General features: G+C 45.2%; 1 protein-coding gene across 1 annotated transcript in view; it reads right to left on the reverse strand.

The window, feature by feature from the left end:
* Positions 1-15,203: 15,203 nt before the first annotated feature.
* HDX (highly divergent homeobox) overlaps positions 15,204-19,751 on the reverse strand; it is a 48,907-nt gene continuing 44,359 nt past the window's right edge. The window contains exons 9-10 of the mRNA XM_082323178.1: positions 17,590-17,712; positions 15,204-16,557 (exon numbers count right to left, since the gene is read on the reverse strand). Coding sequence (XP_082179304.1) covers positions 16,432-16,557; positions 17,590-17,712 — 249 coding nt within the window. The 3' untranslated portion in view covers positions 15,204-16,431. The remainder of the gene's footprint in view (positions 16,558-17,589; positions 17,713-19,751) is intronic.

Raw genomic sequence — 19,751 nt, forward strand, 5'->3', positions numbered from 1 at the left:
AGAACCAGCACGAGACTCCGGCAGCGCCCAAGTCCCGTTACAAAGTTAGATAGGATTTCAGTGGGGTAAACACGTTGTATCATTTTTCTATGCGGGAGAACATTTTGCCATAAATATTCTCTTCATAAAAGATTTCTCTTGCCTAAAACGTCGCATCGAGCGCTCAGCATTTCCTTCCGACGCCCCTCGTGTCACACTGATGGATCTGCTTCCCCCACCGACCGCTGCGGAAAGCTCAGGGGAAGGGAAAATTGTCATTCTTGTTTGTCTGCTTGTTTGTTTAACTTCACCCTGCCGTTCTGGCTTCTTCCAAAGCTGTTTTGAGACTCTGGGAGTGCTTTTTTAATGCTATTGGCGTGTCAAAGTGACACCTACGTTTCATTATACTCTGTACAGTTGGAAAAAAAAGGAGAGCGCACCTACAAAACACGCTGGCTGCTGAGCACAGCCAAACAGCTCCTTCCCTCGCCTCAAAAGCGGGCGATTAATCTGCACGGGTTGGAGCTTCGTTTTGAAAAGCACCTGCCAAAACAACTGCTAATGCATTTTCCTTTCGACATTATTGGAATATTCACACGTACTGGGTTATTTTCTATCTGCACACACCCCGAAGGCCTCAGTCCCTCCTCCCTCAAAATGGTTTTGAGCAGAAACTCATGGTTTGAGCTTTTACCGGGGTCCTTAACCCCCCAAAGGACAAGCGGGTTCCTCAGCCCTAACGCAGCCCCAAGCCCTTCTTCGTTTTTACCCTCATCCCACTCTCCATGTAAAAACATCTTCCTTGTTTGATCTCCAGAGGAGTGCAGCGCTTCTCAATTTCTGATTTGATTTCTTCTCGAGTCTGCTGAAAATTATTAAGCACATCGAGTGCTACAGAACCAGCCGTGTTGCCTCCAGACTGTCCATCGTTCAGCTGGCACCCATTTCACAGAGAGCTGCGAAGACCTTTTTGCGGCGTCCTTCAGACTGCCGAAGAGATTCGGACCCCTCGGGCGCTCCGGCCGCACGCGTGGGTTATCGTAATCCTGCGGCAGCGCATTCAGAAATCCCTCAGAAACGGCAGCTGAGACAGGGCTGCTTCAGCCGGGGGCTGAGCTGGAAATGCTCGGCACCGCTTCCCAGCAGCCCGGCACAACGCCGGCTCCACCGGTGCCGGACGGTTCTTGCAGGAGCCCCTTAGGGGTACAATTCCCTTCTTTTACTGCAAATAAGAAATACACATTTATAAGCCCATAGTTACATTCTAAGTGACTAACTAGTTGAAGGAGTCACCAAAAAAAGTAAATTAAAGTTATCGGGTCAGATCTTGGCTAGAGAAAGCTGGGGTGACTCGGATTATTTCAGGGCATGAGTTGAATCCGTTCAAGATCTCTTTCCTTGAACTAAGAAATACTTTTAGAAGAAATACTCACCATTGTAAAATTTTTAGGATATGGAAAATGATATGTAACCCTACGTTATTACTAGATAAGGGTGAAAAGAGCCTTTAAAACCTCTTGAGCAGGAGATTTTCTAATGGATTGTAGTTGAACTTCTGCTTATAGTTACTATATTGCTTTTAATACAGATTCTCATTTTGTGCACAGATTTTATTTTTCACATGTAATACAGTCCTAAAATGCTTCAATGAAAATTCCACAATATGTAGCTTATAGTGAGGATATAACCAAACAAGAAAAAGGTTGGGTTTTATTTTTTTCCTTCTTGAGCCAAAAATCAACTGTCGCTTCATCCCACTGCTACACCTACAGGCAGCATCGTCACCGCGGCGTGCAGCACACATACCGCACCGGGGCTCGCACCGAGGAGCCTGTTCCTTCTGAACCCGGGCCAAACCGAGCCGGTGCAGTCCCGGACGGCACGCTCGTCTTCGGGTGACTTCCCCAACCCTACCTCTGGCTCGATCAGCCCCCCTCATACCCCAGCAAGGAGGCTGCTGTGCTCTGGGCCCGATGCCCTGCCACTCCTCCTTTCTCCCCCACGACCTGTATGTCCGCCTCCGGCATCTGGCACGTTTGCCACCCTGTCCCACAGGGCTGTCTTTGCTCTACAGCCTTATCTTTCTCCGTCACACACTTGCACTGACGTGTTGGCTATCAGTTTAATCTATTCTTTATTACCTGTAGTTCCAAGCTGTTTCGGTTCCGTTCCCTTACGGTTCCTCTGTGGTCTCCTGCCACTGCCTGTGCCCAAGAGACGGATGAAAGGAGGATTTGGGTGATCCTGGATCCCGACTTTAAATTCAAATCCAAATCCCGATGGTCACACACCTGTGAGGACACAAATCCAAGCCTTTGCTTTATCTCCATTCTTAACATATTTTACACCTTGTCTTGGCCTCAAAACAAGGCAAAACTCTGCAGTGCCTAAGTTTTGCTCGTGCCAGACCTCAGGATTTAAATAAGCGTTGCTCTTGCTCCAGGAGCCCAAAGCAGGGAGTTTGGGAACTCTGCCTTTCTGGGCACCTCCCCTCGGTCCCGCGCCGCGCTGCGCCGGCAGAGCCAGTCCGAGACGGGGTGGCCCGTGCGTCCCCATCCCCATCCCACCTCCCCTCCCCTCCTGCCTGCCTCGGAGCTTTCCCCTCCTCCTCTACCTACACGAGTTTTCTTTTTATGCGTTGAAAAACAGAGCTCTCAAAGATGTGTGTGCAGCTCCAGGGACTCGTAACAGTCAACAAATTTAACCAATATTTAAACAATTTTTTTGTTGGAAAGCCAGAGGGAGATCACGGCAGAGTTTCCTCTCTCTCCTTTAGAAATTTCCTTTATAAGGGAAGCCAAGCGTCACCGCTGAAAGGCAGCGATCCCTACGTGAAACGTGGCGGCCGCTCGGTAGCACGGCGGTGGGGAGGCGACGGTGAGGAACCGCAGAAACAGCTAACAAATTGTACCTCGCTGGGCTGGCGCTGCACTGAAATACCCCTGTATTTCAAAGAAAAATCCGAAATCGCTCTTTAATAGCGGCACGCGGCCAGGACGTTAACCCAGGGCAGCAGAGGCAACGGGCACCTCTGAGGCCGCACGGGGACGTTGACTGCGCGGTGACTCAGAGAGGGGCCACCCACTGAACCAGCCGCCGGCAGCCTCTTCGGGCGAGATGCGACAGCTACGCACCCTTCCCTGCCCATCTGTACATGTGCAATTCACGTAGAGACCTATGAGTGTGGGGATATATATACACACGCATTATACATCGACATTTAAATATAATATACTGCCAGAGTTATGATTTTTTAAATATCTGAAGGATGTGGTATCTTGGAAACCGATTGCCTCGAGTTGCCCGAATCAATTACAGAGTGAATCAACACATCGCTTCAGCGTGGGAGCGGCGAGCAGTCGGCGATGCCGGCTGTCCCCGTCCCGGCTGGCGGCACGGCGGGGAACGGCTCCCTCGGCCCCGGCCGCTCCTGCTCCCCGCTGCGGCAGGGCGCCTCAGCGAGCAGCCACGGCGACTGACGGAACGTCGCTGCTCTTAGATGGCTTCTCCAGCCGAAAGTTGGTTTAAAGGGCGGAAAAATAATTGAAACATAATATATAAAGGTGATACAACTCTTCATTACAAACGTTTGCACAAAGTTGGGGTTTTTTATTACCCGATTGTTGAGCAAGGCTTATTTTCTCTCTGTTTTTTTCTACGTGTCATTCAGACAAATAAGGAACACATACTCTGAAAATTAAGCCATGGGCGTTCAACCTGTTTCTTGAGGAAACAGATCATAGCAGGCGTCGAGTGAGCTCATAGCCCACTGACGGCAGCAAGAAATGACATTTTCAGCCCAGCACTCAGGGTCTTATAAGAAGAAATTTCAGGTAAATTAATGTTTTAAATAAATGAAACCCATATATTCTGCAATGTGATCACAGGGCATGCAAAAACTTATCCATCCTCTTCTCGCGGCCCTGAGCTCAGCGGGGAGGCAGACGGCACGCTCGGAGGGGATTCACCCACGGAGGGTGAAAGGGAGCCTGGGCCCCGGCTCTGGGCCGGCCGGGCAGCGGCCGGGGCTCCCTCGCGTTGCCTTGGCCGGGCTCCGGCCCTGCTGCTTGGCAGCCCAGGGTTCACGTGAGGAGCCAAGAACCCGGTCCACAAACCAGGGCTGAACACGTTCATTTGTTTTATTCCTCTCAGACCAGTTTTGCTTCTTTGGCCAGCTCTGTAAAAATGCTGAGATTTTAAATAAAGGTCCAAAAATGGGATTATGTAGCTAGGAGAGTGTGGGTTGCTGAGAGAAGAGAGTGCTGAGCTAAATATTTGGCAGAATTAAGAAATCCAGGAAAGACATGTGGGCATAAAGGAATAATTCAATATTAAATTGCTGGCAGAATTCATAGAATCTGTTTATAGTTCAGATCACAGTGAGCCATTTACTTGCTATTATTGGAAATAAGGTCTAAGGGATTTGGGTTGCAATGGGTTTGCAACTATTACAGAGTGAAATTATTAACAGACTATTAAACGCAGGCAAATGAACCTGCGCTCTCCGCCGGGCAGGAGTATCTGTACCTGTGGGGCGCGGCGCTCGGCGGCGAGCGCCTGCTCTCAGGTGCCATCTCAAGGACTTGGCCGCCCGCCGACGCGGCCTCCTGGTGCGGCTGCCGCTCTCCTGCCGCAGGCTCCGTTCGCCTCGGCTGGGGCTGTACTGGCTGGTTGTCTTTTCTGAATTCACGTTAAATTCCCCTCTGCTCGCAGTGCTTCCATGGGGTTTTTGTTCTCCCCCCCGATCCCCACCTCCTCTCACTTTTCTCATCTTTCACGCTTTGTTCCGTTTCTCCTTTCTTTCCCCCATTCAATCTATATTCCCTTTCCTTTTAGCCTTCGCTGCCGTTTTCCCCCCTGGCCTTGCTCTCACCGGCTCTGTGCTCCCCAGGAGGGAGCCCTGGGAGCAGCCGCTGCTCCAGGCACGGGGCCGGTGCCTCACCGGCACCCGGGGCTCCCTGGAAAACCAACGCCAGCCAGGGGGGATGGATGCTCCTGGGGAAGAACCTGCCTGTCGTTAGCCTCACACCAGCATCACTTGCTACATCACCCGGGGAAGGAAGCGCCCGTTACGCAGCCATGGCCTGGGGTTTCTGAACCGAGCGGTCACCGGGGAAGATGAGACAAGTCCCCAGGAGACACAGCTGCCACCAGCTGCCCCCGTTTGTAAGCCTCAAACCAGCACGCAAGTTTTTAACTAGGGCTTCAGCTACTGGGAAGCAAACCTAGCTTAAGGAGAAAAGACAACGTCCTCCGATTTGAAATTAAGCAGCTGTTTTGGGAGGGTGCCCCCCAAGCTCCCCTTCCCCACCTCCGCTCCCGGGCTCTGCCCACCCTCCCGGCCCCGGCCCCGGCCGACGGAGGGGCTCAGCCCTGGCACAGGAGAGGCAGCGGCGCTACCGCCCGGCCCTGCTGCAGGGAGCTCTGCTCCTGGCTTCGAGGGGCCAGGGTAGCGCTGCCCTCGCATTGCTCCCGGCCTCCGCAGAGCTGAGAAACCTCTCCAGCTGGCGCGGGACGGCGGGGGGACGCAAAGCCTGGCTGCTGCAGGGACCGAGGCATGAAAACACAGAGCCGCCGAGTAGAGAGCAAACGCGTGCTCTCTGCGTGATGTATATAGCGTGGCGGAGGGGTTTGCTGGGTAATGAAGCGATATGGGAGAAAGATCACCTTTTGCGTGACTCACACGGACACGACAGCTGAAATCCAGCGCGTCCCTCCAGAAAACGGGCGATGCTGTTGCCTGGGACGGGGCTTCGGACACAGCTCCTCCATTCAGCCCGCAGGGCTGGGTCCCTCGGGAGCGGGCAGAGGATCCAGCTGGCCTCACGCCCAAATAATCACACTGCAGCCTTGTTTTTCAGGCCTTCCAGACCAAAAGGCAGGGCTGGTTCAAGCAAGCGTCCGTACGTGATCCTTTCCTCTCCCCCGTCACCGCAGCATGGGGTCAGCTGTGCCCAAAGCCCTTCCGAAGAAAGAGCTAACAGACCATTAATAGAAAATTCACATTAAACAGAAAAGAGGAGGAGACCGATGCAGGAAGACAGGAGCTAGTGAGAGGTTTTCTTTCAAATAATGTCAGACAAGCTTTTTTTAGCGAAAAATTTCACACAGTCCAAGATTATCCCAGATTTCCAGTGAAAAATAACCAAAAAACCAGATAAAATAGTAGATGAAGTCTGAAAATTTTCAGATTTCCCCAGCAGGAAAACAGAGCCTCTCCTTTCCTCCTTTCTTCCCCACTAAAATAACACAAGCAACTGTGAGTAAATACCCAGAAAACACCTTTTTTTCCTGTGTCTCTTTTTCCTTCCCGTACCATTCCCCCTCACCGGCTGCAGCGGGAGGCCGGGGGGGGAGCAGCCGCCCCTCTTCCCGCACGTCCCCTCGTCTCGCGGGGCGGCTGTGGTCCCCCCAAACCTACCCGGCAGAACGTGCCCCCAGCGGCTGCTTCCAGCCCCTCGGGGCAGAGCAGGGGTGGTGCAGAGCGAAGCCTGGTCCAGCCGCCCGCCCTCGCACCAGGCACGGGGAGGCTTTCTGCTGCTCCCGAGCCGTATTCGGCATCCCGGCCAGAGGGTCAGCGCATCGCCCTCTTCCAGAGCAACTCCCCAGTCCCAGGCACCAGCCTCTTCCCGGCGGAAAAACCTCCCTCTGGCCGAAGCCAACAGTCATGGAAGTTTTTCAGACCTTTATACACCTCAGCAGGACTCCTCAGGTGGCTGCAGACAGTATTATATCTTCTTTTTTGATAGCGTTTCTTGTCCAGGCATTTCTTGTAGCAGCACGACGCTCAGACAGGAGAGAATACGAAGGGCTGGCAGGCGCCGGGTCGGGCTGCAAGTCCCTGGAGGCTTCACTTCAATTTCTGGGAAGAGTTTCCTTCGGGTTTGAACAGGTCCAGGGAATTCTGCGTACCCGATAGGTGCTTGCTTGGTCTTCATTGGCTTCGCAAAAATACTGGTGTCGGGTCTCTTTAGATATCGTCCTGAAAATCCTAATTAGTTATTACTTCTGCACAGCGCTGAATTAACAAAAAACCAAACAAGTTTACGCTGACCTGGTTACTTTAACGCGCTGGTTCGGCTTCTGCAGAGGATCATAGCAAAGCTTAAGATCCAAGTCAAATCAGAAGGTATTACTAAGGATGCAGAACTCCGTATCAAACCTTTCTGCCTTTATCCCCTCACACACACACACATTACTGTAATATTCATAACTCAAAGGGCAGAGCTAAGGCTGCGCATTCAGTCTGCTCTCAATCTCCTCAGCACTAAATGCCTGATTCCTTATTTTAATATCACATTTATTTTTCATTTAGATTAAAATAGTTGCTCGATCTGAAATACGAAGCGTGGGGACAGTTTCAGGCGGTTTTCCCCCAATTACGGGGGTTTCCCGCCAGCAGGTGGCAATGCAGCCCCAGCCGCCAGCCCCGCTCGGGGCTGCTGTCCCCCAAAACCTCCACGCTCAGCCTCACCCATAAATTTGTGACTAAAACTTCAGTGCCAGGCAGATTTACGTCATTCATCTGCTTCTCTCCCTCTGTTTTTTAACCTCCTTCTCTGCAGCCATCACTTCAGAAGTTGGGTGTGGTCTTAGCTCCAAGTTTTGCATGAATTCGGTTGACTTCAGAGCACGGAGAATTTTATTAGTAGTAGGTTTATACGTATCGCAGTTCAAGCGAAAAGAGCCAGGTGAGCGCCTGCCAGCCCAGACGATGCGGATGGATGTGGCTACACTGCCATCTGGCAGCATCTGGGAACCAGAGCAGCCTGGAATAAAGCGGGGATTAGGCTAAGCCTGGCTTATGCGGCCTCGTCTCAGGAGCCGGGCCTGAACGCGCAGCACCCAGCGCCGAAGCCGCTTCACATGGGGCTGCTTGCCGCTGGTTTTCTGGGGCTTGTCCTGGTCTTGAAATCACTTTGAATTCTTTCTCGTAGCCGCGGCACCGCTGTAAGCTCTTCAGGACGGCTGCGGTGGTATTCTCCTCCCCTACGTTTGCGCAACAAGCAAGCGGCAGTGGGCACCAACCATTTTTGCCAGGTTTCCACCAGCGTGTCAGACCGACGGCTCGGATTGCCCGCTGCCGTCAGGGGCCACAGTACTTTGCTCGGGAGATTTTCAAGGTAGTAAGTGCTAAGAAACGATACAATGATTAACAGCAACGTAGAGAGCTCACATTTACCTTTAAAATAACTTAAAAAAACCCCACAACACAAAACACTTAAGCGTTAATGGTTCACCTGAAGGAGTCTGAGCTGTCGTTAGTGTTGTATGTTAATTGCTTTCATTAGACATCAATTCACGTTATGGAAAGGGAGAGCATTTCAGAAGCGTTCCCAGGACAGAGGGTTGCAAGTTCTGAATGGAATTCTGGAACCCCTCTCTATAGAGTAATAACGGATCCATTGAAGATGTTCCTCGCTCCGCCCAATACAGAGCAGATCTCTTCCCGCCTCTGCTCCCCCCAAATCCTCGCCGACGGGCAGCCCCGACCGACGGGCATGCCGACCGACGGGCACCGCCGACGGGCACGCCGACCGACGGGCACGCCGACCGACGGGCACGCCGACCGACACGCCGACCGACGGGCACCGCCGACCGACGGGCACCGCCGACCGACGGGCACCGCCGACCGACACGCCGACCGACGGGCACCGCCGACCGACGGGCACCGCCGACCGACGGGCACCGCCGGCAGGGCCCGGCTCCGCTCCAAACGCACAAAATCTCATTACCCAGAACGGCTGAAGTCAATCCAGGGTCTCTCTTACAGGTTGCTGCAAAACTCCACTAGAAGTTATGTTGTTTCCCCGATTTCTGTGTCGTTTCTATAACGCAGAGGCCCGTGTGAGCTGCTGAGAACCGTGCCGCCGTAAAGCTGAACTATTTTCTTTTTAAGGCCCAGTGACTGCGGCGCAGCGGGAGGAAGCGGCCGCTCGCTGCCAGTCGCCGCCTGCGTTCAGCTGCACATCGCTGCCGTGAACATCGCCGCCTCTTCAATTCCACCCAGAGAACGGGAAAACGGCGTTATTTCCGAAATCCCGCCCGCCCAGGGCTACAGCCAAGGGGGAGCGGACGGGGAGCGCGCCTGCGCTGCCACCGGGCCCCAGCGTCAGCGCCACTCCTGATGCTTTCAACAGGACTGAGCTTTCACGAGACACTAATAAATACAGAAACGGAGAACTTCATATAGGAAAAGGAGTTAGTTAACCTTTATTTCATTTTTCCATAGTCCCAAACTCGACAGACGTAGAAAAATATCCTTGAGTCTAGTAGACAAATTTACCAATGCTAAATAGCCCTTTACTCTGACCGTTTGGGCCGTTCTAGGTACATTTGTACAAGCATTACTTCCATTTTGTTTTTGCAATGAAAGGTTTTGCTAAACTATAAACAATAAACTACAGAGGAAAAACTTCATCTACCGAAGCATGCATATGAAGGTATCTTCCAAAACTTTAAAAAAAAAAAAAAAATTAAGAAAGCGAAAGAACCTTGAGACGCGTTTGGAGGAGAAAACAATGTAGGATGATTTGAGGAAAAAATAATTAGCTACAGACAAGTCAAAGCAAATTCTGGAAACTGTCTGGGGGTAAGTTAAAATATTTATGGCACAACTTTTCACAAAAAAATGAAGGTGAAGACCAACATTTTATATAAAAATAGCTGAGCAGGCTTCTAAAGAAGGAAATAAGCATTTCTCATGATGACTCTGTTAATACAAGATTATAAATACCCTTATATATACAGCAAAAAAAAAAAATCAATACAAATGTATGGAGTATTTCACTAGGCATCCATCTGTCAAATACGCCAAGATCATACGTCCCGGACCATAGCGGAGGTACTTCAGTTTAAGATTTGTAGTAGTTTCTTTGCTACACATCCTGATACAAATAATAAAAATGCAATATAAATATTGATTTTCACAGAGAACCTCAGTAATACACTCAGGTTACAAAGCTGAACAAATTGGCCCAGAAAGCAATGATACAAGTTTTAAGATAAGTCAATTATCTTATCTTTTGGAGGCTAAGGAAAACATCCAAGTTATAGAATAATATTTAAACTTTCAGAACATTTTGTTTTAAATCAAACTGATACCTTTAGTGAAACTAAAGCAGAAGTTATCACGGCAGAAGAGTCATTCTCTCTTCATAAATACAGCAGTTTGTTTATTTGCCAAGACCACTTAGAAACACCATTATTATGGGTATTTTAATAAATTTCCAAGCCTAAAAACTATCAGTTTTGCAAGGAGTTAAACTATAAACAATATTTGTATGGATGTATTTGACTAAATTTCAAAACTATGTAATCAATATATAGTAAGACATAAAAATGAGAGCAAATAAAATATATTTCTGAAGAATTACATTCATATTTTAAGTGAAAATACCTTTGTAGATGCTAGGATGATGATCAAGTTCAGTATATCTGTGCACATTATAAATACGCATTCGTGTATTCATATACACTTAGTAACTCTAGAAATAATCATAGAAACGATATAATTTCCGTTGGAGAATACAATTTTTCCCCCAACACAATTCAGCGGATTTGCCAATGACTTTTTGAACTGTATTTCACAAAATTGGAAGATAAAGTAGAAGCTCGTGCCTTCCAAGGTGTAGATTTTTTTTAGTTTATTGTCATTTTCTTGCCTAAACCCCCAGGATCTTCATTTCTGCCACGCAACCGCAACGCCTCCTCGCGCCTCGTTCCCCCCAGCCCGGGCTGAAGAGGGTTGCACATTCTGTCAACCTCCCCCGTGGATTTCGGAGAGGGAGATGCGAGGGGGGAAAATTATAGGGACTCTTTTAAGATGAAACGTGACTACAAAACATGGTCTACATTGACATTTAAACCTTAGCTTGCTACCGATTCAATTAACACTTGCTTACAAGCAAATCAAAATGGTTTCTACATGGTCTTTATACATATTGTTATGCAAAAGAAAAAAGAAACAATAGCTGCAATAAAAATATGAGGACGTATTTATGAACGGCTGTGTCTCGGAGAATGTAAAATCCTATTCCTTTTCATTACATTGCTGAGACTCCTTATTTGACTGTTTTCTCTGATAAATTAATCTATGATATATTGAGAAATGTGACAACAATCATTTAGTACCGGAATAAAGGGTGACATCCATTCCTGACAGGAGCTGCACTGCGGTAGCACAGCTAGCCCATTTCCTCCATCATCCTTCAGCTTTAATAGCAAGATTTGCCACCATTAAGATACGCTAATCTTTTCTCCCTAATATTACATCCTTATTATTTCCTTGTCCATAGGTTGTGTTTTAAGACAAATACATAAAACCAGTACTAAAATAAAAACCAAACCGAATGTCTCACACTCAACTGAAAAACAAGCACAAAACTGAAGGATGCGTGTTGGAAATAATTTATTGCCTAGAAAACGTTAAAAAAAAAGTTTAAGTTCACATTTTCTGTGTGGTTTTAAAGGTGGTGTCACGTTTCAGAGGTAGTGTGTGTAAAATGTAATACAGAATTTGAAAAGAATTATTTACTTCGTTCAGCAATACAGTAAAATGTTCACCAGAGCCAAAGCACTGACCTGAAACCATTTTCCTTACAGGAACATTCTTGAGCGTCTCTTTTATCGAAGAGGATTGCTCACTTGTTTAAAAACAACAACCACCACGAGCCCGAGTTTCTGCCCCGTTTGTGTCTGTCGTCTTCTGACCAAAATGTCAGCTGCTGCCTTTCAGAGACAAATAAATACTCTTTAATCAGAATAAAACCCTATTCTGCCATGGAAAAAAACAATTTTGTAGTACCGCTTCTTCTTTTTTTTGCTCCTAACTTTGAAGATTTGACATTTGGCCAACGTGCTAAAATATTAACGGGGTAGAGCAAGCAAACACCATGAACCAGCTTCTGTTTTTTCGAATAACGAGCTGGAGTTTTCTCACTAACCACCCTCGAACTTTGATCAGGCATCTCACAACCCAGCAACTTGCTCAACCCTATGAGGATTTGGGGCAGAACGGGCAGAATCTCGGAATGCGAGCTGCAGGTCAGACAGCTGCCAGTCCTTCTAGCACGTAAAGCAGCCTCGTAGTTCCCGGCTGACCTGAAGGATCCGGGCAGCGGGACTGGAGGTAGTAAATCAAGCTTTTGGTTGTAACGTTACAAGGTACGGATTCTTCACGTTGCAGATATTCTGTGCTATTCCATTTACACATATTATTGTCTTTCCTTACGCTATCAGTATCCTGAGACCAACAGTCAGCTACGACTAGAGTACCTAGGGAAAAGTTAGTGCTGTGCATTAGTTTCTTTTTAACGTTACTAATACGGTAGTGCAAGAGAGATCCCGAATCGGATAGCTGATCGACTTTAAGCAGTAATTTCCATCTCCGCAATAAGGATGTTCATCATACTGTTGCTTTGTCCTATCATTTCAACTGTACGACCGTAACAGTAGATATAGCTGTCTCCGTTTGGCGAATGGCCTTGATAAGCCGCTTCCCAAGTTAAGAAGATGAAGACATAACCGGTACATTCCTTTTCTCACTCAGAGGACGGCAAAGCCCACGCTCCGCTTGTCATTTTCTGACTTTTTATTGCCTTAGCGAAAAAGAAATACTTGGAAAGATTAAAGTGCAGTGCTGCTTCAAGAACCAAGCACTCAAGAAAACTGACACTTGTATGGTACATCTGTTCGTGTGCTTTGAAATCTGCCAAAAATTCACCTATTAGAATATTTACTACTCCTCATTCCTGTTAGACCTATAGACTTGACAGAAGCATCATCTGCAGGGAAATGAAAGGAGGCATAGCTTCAGGAAACAGCTTTCATAACTATAAGCAAGCTTGCTAGCATCAAAGACTTTCATTGCTCCCTAAGGAGAGCGCGCGTCCCGTCTCTGGTTTAAAGCGTCTGCTCTGAACTACCCTTTTCCACTTTGGTTTCTCCGGAAAGACATACTTCATCATTCATGTTCCCACAGATGCATTAGGAATAAACAACGCTGGGGAAGTCATCTTTCACGGACAAAGCAAAGGAAGACGATAAAAACATCAATAGGTGGCACTTCTGCCGTAGCGGTTATTCGAATTACAGAGCCACTGGAACAGCAAGGGGGGCTTATTTCTGTCATCGCAACACACCACAACGCTAGCTTTATCTGTCATGGAAAGTCTGCAAATGATGAACTAGCACTGACTGTGGGCTTTCGTTAGCATCCTACGAACAGAGGAAATAACCATAAACCAAATCCTAACAGGCCAGGGGCCCAGAGAGCCATCCCCACCGTCCTCCATCATCTGAAGGACTTTCAGAGCGTCATCTGCAAACCAGCGTCCCGGTGACCGCGCACGGGAACGCGCTGCCTGTCTGTAAGATGCTTGTCAGACAGTTACCAAGGAGAAGCTGGAAAGGAATGGGCCCGATTCTCTCATCCTGTTCTAAGGTCCAGCTGAACGAGTTACACCGATCAGGATGCAATCTGCAAACTCGATTAAGACATTATGTTGCCTGTTACGGACGCAAGCAAACCAAAAAACCGCCTAAATTACAAAGCACATGTGCAGCGCTAGTCTGAAGTGCGACACTGGGATATGTATTTTCATAACTCAGGGATGGTTAAGTGTTGTTACAGGACCTCATAAGCTGCTCTTCAGCCACTGTACTGCAGAACTATTGGTGCTGCAATCATTTAAAATACCAGTAATGGTAATATAGCATTTTTGTTTTACATATGGCAGAAAATATAGACTGATATTGAAAAAAAAAATGCAGAACAGCTGTACAATATTATCCTATATAGCATTTTGTTATACAGGAATATAATTTATACTCTTTCTTCCTGAATATCCTGCAATATTATCAAGTGTTTCAGGGTATGAAAACATGACTACTTCGCTATGTTTTGTCTTGTCACCCGCCAAGCAACAAGGGCCAGAGGACAACGTGCCCCCGGGGCGGCGTGGGCGCCGACTGCAGCCACAGGTTCAGCTGCACGTCCTAAAGAGGATTCCAGCTCCCTTGCGAAGAGGGACTCACACAATTGCTTCCATCTGGTAGGAGTTAATTCAAAATTAATTCCTTTGATTTATTTGGCATATGAAATAGAAGCAAGACATAGCAAAATATGAATCATCAATGAAAGTTTTTCTCATATTAAAGGTGGATGACTTAATTGCCGATGAAATCAAGAACTCTCATTAAGAGTATCCTGCCTTTTGCCATGGGAATTTAAGTGGAAGCAGCAGGAAAATAGGGTCCAAATAGTGGCATATCACAGTACTATTTTTTTTTTAATTCAGCAAAGCTCACAGAAAACAAGAGGTTTCATTGTCAGTGGCACAAATTTCCTATCTAGAGAGAACAGTAATAGAAAGCATTGTTAAACCAGTATAGAAAACCCTTTATAAATGATTTTTTCAGAGTGAGCAGAATTACAGTTGAGCTCTGTCTTACAGTTGAAGGATAGTACAACGATCTTTGCTCACAAACCTTAATTAATTTTAGATTGGTGCTCATTTCAACAGGCCTGTAAAATACCGCTCCTCCTCTGAGTAAGGCTAGACGGACATGCCTGCCAGCCAGGACGCGACATTTCAGCTCAGGCAGCGAAAGGCTGAGTAGCCTACGACTTACCCCACGCTTACACCGAGTGCCTTCCCTCTCTCCTGGGATCCTGCTCTCAGGTTTAACGCCTGAACTCAAATACAAGCCCAACAGCTTGCTTTTGCGGGGTCCCTCTGTAGAATAGATGGTAAGAGGTCTTTCGGGAACTAACTGAATTGTACAGCAGCCAGAACTGTGAAACTGTTTTGGTTTGGTTTTTAAAACAGCTTTTTAAACTGCTCCTATCCTTTACGCAGCTGGCATTTACCAATATTGTTAAAGTTTCCCATGCCCAAGGACAACACAGAGACAGAAAAAAACCTGAAAGAACAGAGCTCACTACTGATACTAAAAAAAAAAAAAGCTGCAGAAGTGATTAGGGAGGAACAGACCAGACTTAGAAAAACCTAAAATCATTGAGTTAATCCCAGTATTAAGGGGGGGGGGGGGGGGGGGGCGGGCAGGGGAAAGAAAGGTGTTATTTCCCCAACACTCTGGATTTTCTGAGCTACACTTTGGACCTCCCACTGAAATTAAGGGGATTACTTACTGTACTGCATGAATAAGGATTCACCGGGGTAAATTATTATTTGGCATAAAATTGAAAGATCAGGCTTTTTACCAGACTGTGAAGGTATCTGTTTCAAAAATGCTTGCTGAGGAGTATTCAGATTAGAAGTTACAGAGCATCAACAATATGGGCATGCACCTACATGCCCTACTAAATTTATCTGAATGTGTCTCCACATCCATTTAATCAGATGAGTAAAGGGATTCAATGCCAACGACAGCTGGGAAAGAAGAAATTCATTTCAGCCACTGCCTGCAATCAAGCTCACAGTTTAGAAATGGCACCTGGAAGTTGCCAAAAAATTCATCAGACAGGGCCTACTTCAAAAACAGGTCACATAGAGAAGATCTGCAAAACTCAATTCCCAACACTCGAATACCTCTCAGGACGCAACGACAGCTGTGGATTTATGACAGTGTCTTGATAAAATGGAGCAAAAGTTTGTGGAAAAATATATAACCAATACTTGAAACAATGAACAGAACTTTAGCATTCAGACTTTGACAAATAAAAACTGTAACTACATTCATAAAACCCTAAGTAGTAGTGTAAACATCTAATCCCATTGCTACTGTGAGAATATCAGAAAGTCGCGTTCTGCAGCTATCAGGTTTGCCATATCCATCTGATTTGTTACAACACTTATGAGTGCTTCTTTACATTAATAATTTATTGATGATAATTCAAAGTTTTCAGTTAGCCTTTCAAAGTTTTTTCAGCTATTTTGGTCAGAAAATGGAAGATTCAACAATCTGAAGTCACATAATGAAAAACACTTTAGTTTAATTTCAGATTTTCAAAAGGGTTCAAGCACAACTCATAAAAAGCCCGTTATTCTATTTGGATCCCCAATTTTTAGTCCACCTACCTGAGTAAAAATGGGGAAAAAAATAATAAACAGGACTGGTGAGCAAGCAACTCTGAAGAATTAGCTGTCTGTATAACAGGACATTTGTTTTCCATTCTTGGATCCCTGCTCAAAAAGACTTTGCTACAGAGCAAGAGTTATCCTGGAAAGTCAGAAGTTATCCTAATCAAGGCCAAACTGCTAAAAGTGAAACCTTTCCTCACACAGTTCTTCCATTTACCAAAAACACCATTCGCAATTTCTCGACACTGCAAACTGTAGCCATGCCATACTACAGTCGTCCTTCAGGAAGGTCTACTTCACCTTGGGCTTTCTTTTTTGGACTGAAGAACACTGGATAGCAAAATGCCGTTCTCTTGAAACCTACCCGTTACGCAGGGTTCCTTTTTTGTCAATTAAAAAAAATAAATCACAAACTGTCTGAGGCATTTTTCTCTGATAAAGACGACAAGCTGAATGAGGTATCATCAGGCTCTGGGGATGCATGATTGAAATCCATTTCTTCTAGTTCAGGAGGTAAGTCTGAGAGCAGTGCCTGTAGGTAAAAAATATTACAATACAATATTAGCTATGTGTTTCATGTCAGCATTAAATGTCTGTTAAACATGTAGTGAAAGAAATTTGTTGAGCTTTTTGGTCAGTGTCGATATTGGATGGGTAAAAAAAAAAAAAAGGTCAGTATTGCTAGATATTAAAAGAAAAAACATTGTTGTAAGATGATGTACCTTATCACAACAATCCCAGAAGTTACTGAAGTTATTGTGGAAACAGCTAAAGACGATTTTTTTTTCCCCAAACCGCCCAAAACCAATGATTTATATTCATTTATTTCATTCATATATTTTTAACATGCAAAAGCTTTAAAACATATATAACCATGCTATACTGTGATCACGCAGGTGACATAAGTAGATGCTGCATACAAGATCGTAACTGTTACAGTGATTTATTGATTTATCTCAAAGATTTCAAGTTTTATATTCACTCTTTATATTCAGTTCACATGGTTTCATGAAAAAATTATGGATAACAACCATAAGCCAAATTTATTTTGGATGTAAAAGTGTTCCAAGTTTTTTTCTTGCAAGTTACAGTTTCTATTTTTATACCTGCGAAAGTGCAGATTGTCAAGGCAAAGGGAAAAAAATAAAAGCAACAAAACCTCTTCCTAAATAAAGCACAGAATGTTACTCATACAAGACATGATCCAACCAAGCATTAAAAGAAGTGCTATGTATTAAATGCGGTGCAGGAAAACTGAAGAAGCCTGGCTTTTTTTCCTAGGTCTCGCATCTTAGATCTCACACAGGACAAATCCCAGTCCATCGTGTGTCCTGCTGCACTGGTTGTCCCTTTGTCAAAGGCACCCTTCTTTGTCTATGTCATTGCTTGGGTAGACTGCAAGATCTTTGTTTAAAGTTCGGCTTTTCTTTGCCTGTAAGACGTTCAGCACAACGCTGCCCTAATCATAATTTGAGCCTCTGGGCACTACGGAATAAAACCGAGGGAGTGACAGAACACAAAGCGACAAACGCCTTCCGTTGCTAAATCCTACTTCAAGACTTACCTGCTGCTGTTCTTTATCATCGGATTTAATAGCAAGTATCAAACTCCGAGTAAATGTCTGTAGTTCAAAATACTTCTGTTTGTGATTCTCCAACTCATTCTCAATAAATCTGACTTCTTCATTCTGTGGGGGAAAATTACATAGAGTTCTGGAAATAATAAATAGTACTGCATCTCTTTAATGACAGCTAAACATACTTGTGTTAAAACAAAATGCTTTTAGTGAAAACGAGTGAAAATGTGTTCATCGTGATTCCTGCCAAAACCAGTATTACGTACAGCCAAAAGTTCTAAATTATAGAATTACAGAAGAATGCACACAAACTTTGGATAGAAACAGAAGTTTCTGATGAAGGACCAGCAGCGTCACACTAAACCTGCAAGCGCCCACCCCATTTCATTTCTCATCATCCTCCACAAGAGACGCCCGATAGCCAACCATGTTACATGCAGACAAGGCATTTCAGGATTACTGACTATCATTAAAGCATTAACGACTTGAGCCAAAGTTTACATGAACCTTTTAAAGAAGCACTGCTTTTTATTTTGTAAGGATGACCTCTAAATCAATTTTAAAATAAAGAAAAACAAAGCCCAGGTCTCTTCCTAGAAGTGATCCTGAAAAGGCAGGCTGACTGTGAGAAGAGACAGCAACTAAATTCCGTTATTACAGCAGGAGATTTGACACAAAGAGCAGAGAAAACAACCTCAAAATTCCTCAAAGCTCCCACAAATTAAAAAGATCTCTCGGGTTACAGAATAAATAGGAATGTATTTACAAAACGGGAGAAATGTCCCTAATGTGCATGCTGTGGCTAAAAAGGCATTTTTCCAACCTTTGCATAACTATGTGCTACTACACTTGCATCACTTAATACAAAAATAACAAACTTCTTAACTAAAAATTCAGATTTCATAAGTACTTCAGTTTATTCCAAATTTCTCTTCTCCTTCAAACTTACCAACTGATTGGTACGCATGATCAAAATGCTAAATCTGTTGATCACTGTAGAGCTAAAATTCATTTTCTCTGGCTATTTACCTTTGCTAAGATCACGTAACCTAAATAAACAGTTCACTTTTCAAGATCAAAGGCACTGTGCATTTTTGCAAAAGGTGTGCATACTAGCGCCAAATGTACATCCTCCATAAGGTAATAATGACAAAAATACGCACACAGAAATAGTTAGCAATGCACCATACACACAGAAAGTAAGCACTTAGGTTCACCGATAATTCATGCTAAGTGTTGCATCTACCGAGGGATACCGGAGGCAAGAAAAAACCCACCCTTGCGTATGCAACCATATGATTAATTAGGTTGGCAGGCTTGCATACAAAACGTTCCCTGATGGCTGGCTTTGGTGGCAGCCAATAATTACATAAGCAAATTTCAATAGTGAACTTATAAGCTGGCATTTTGTTTTAATGATGAAAATATCTTTTTTAACAATAACATAGAACCGTGCTCTGATATTCACGCTTACGTGTGCTAGGCTGGCTGTAATTCACCTTTAGCTGACATGAAAAGGTGAGACTATGTGATGGACTGGAAGGTTTGTATCAAGCCTTTAAAAATGGTTGTTGGTTTTGTTTTGTTTATTTCCCCAGAAAATTCACATTTCTTCAGTAAAAACATTGCTTACCTTACTGTTTCAGGTTATAACAGCTCTGAGAATGAGAGAGAAATACTTGGGCTGCGATTTTGAGGCTTTCATAAGACAATTAGCTGAACGCATTTCCTTCAGCTGGAAACTTAGAAGTTGCCTATTTAGCAATGGATTTTGCCCAGCCAAAGAAGGAATTCAGATTTATGCAGAAAACACACGGGCACAAAGACTATCACTAATGTCAAACAACAAACCAACAAACAAGGTTCTGTAGGGCATGCTGTCACAACAAGCCTTTCACTGTGGTGACAAGTGACATTAAGAAAAGGTCATTCCCTCTCCATATTCATTTTCCACTGCCCTTACCAGCAAAACACTGCTTGAAGGGGTAATTTTTGTTCTGAAAAGGTGATCTATTTATTATTTTGGTAATTGATTATCATTAGTAGAACATACCTGTTTTCGACGTAAAAAAAAATCAGCTACATAAGTAAAAACGAGCTCAATATACAACACAGAACTGTGGCAACTCTTACGAGAGCAGTAACACACG

Source organism: Platalea leucorodia (assembly GCF_965183815.1).
Source record: "Platalea leucorodia genome assembly, chromosome: 10".
Classification (NCBI taxonomy): domain Eukaryota; kingdom Metazoa; phylum Chordata; class Aves; order Pelecaniformes; family Threskiornithidae; genus Platalea; species Platalea leucorodia.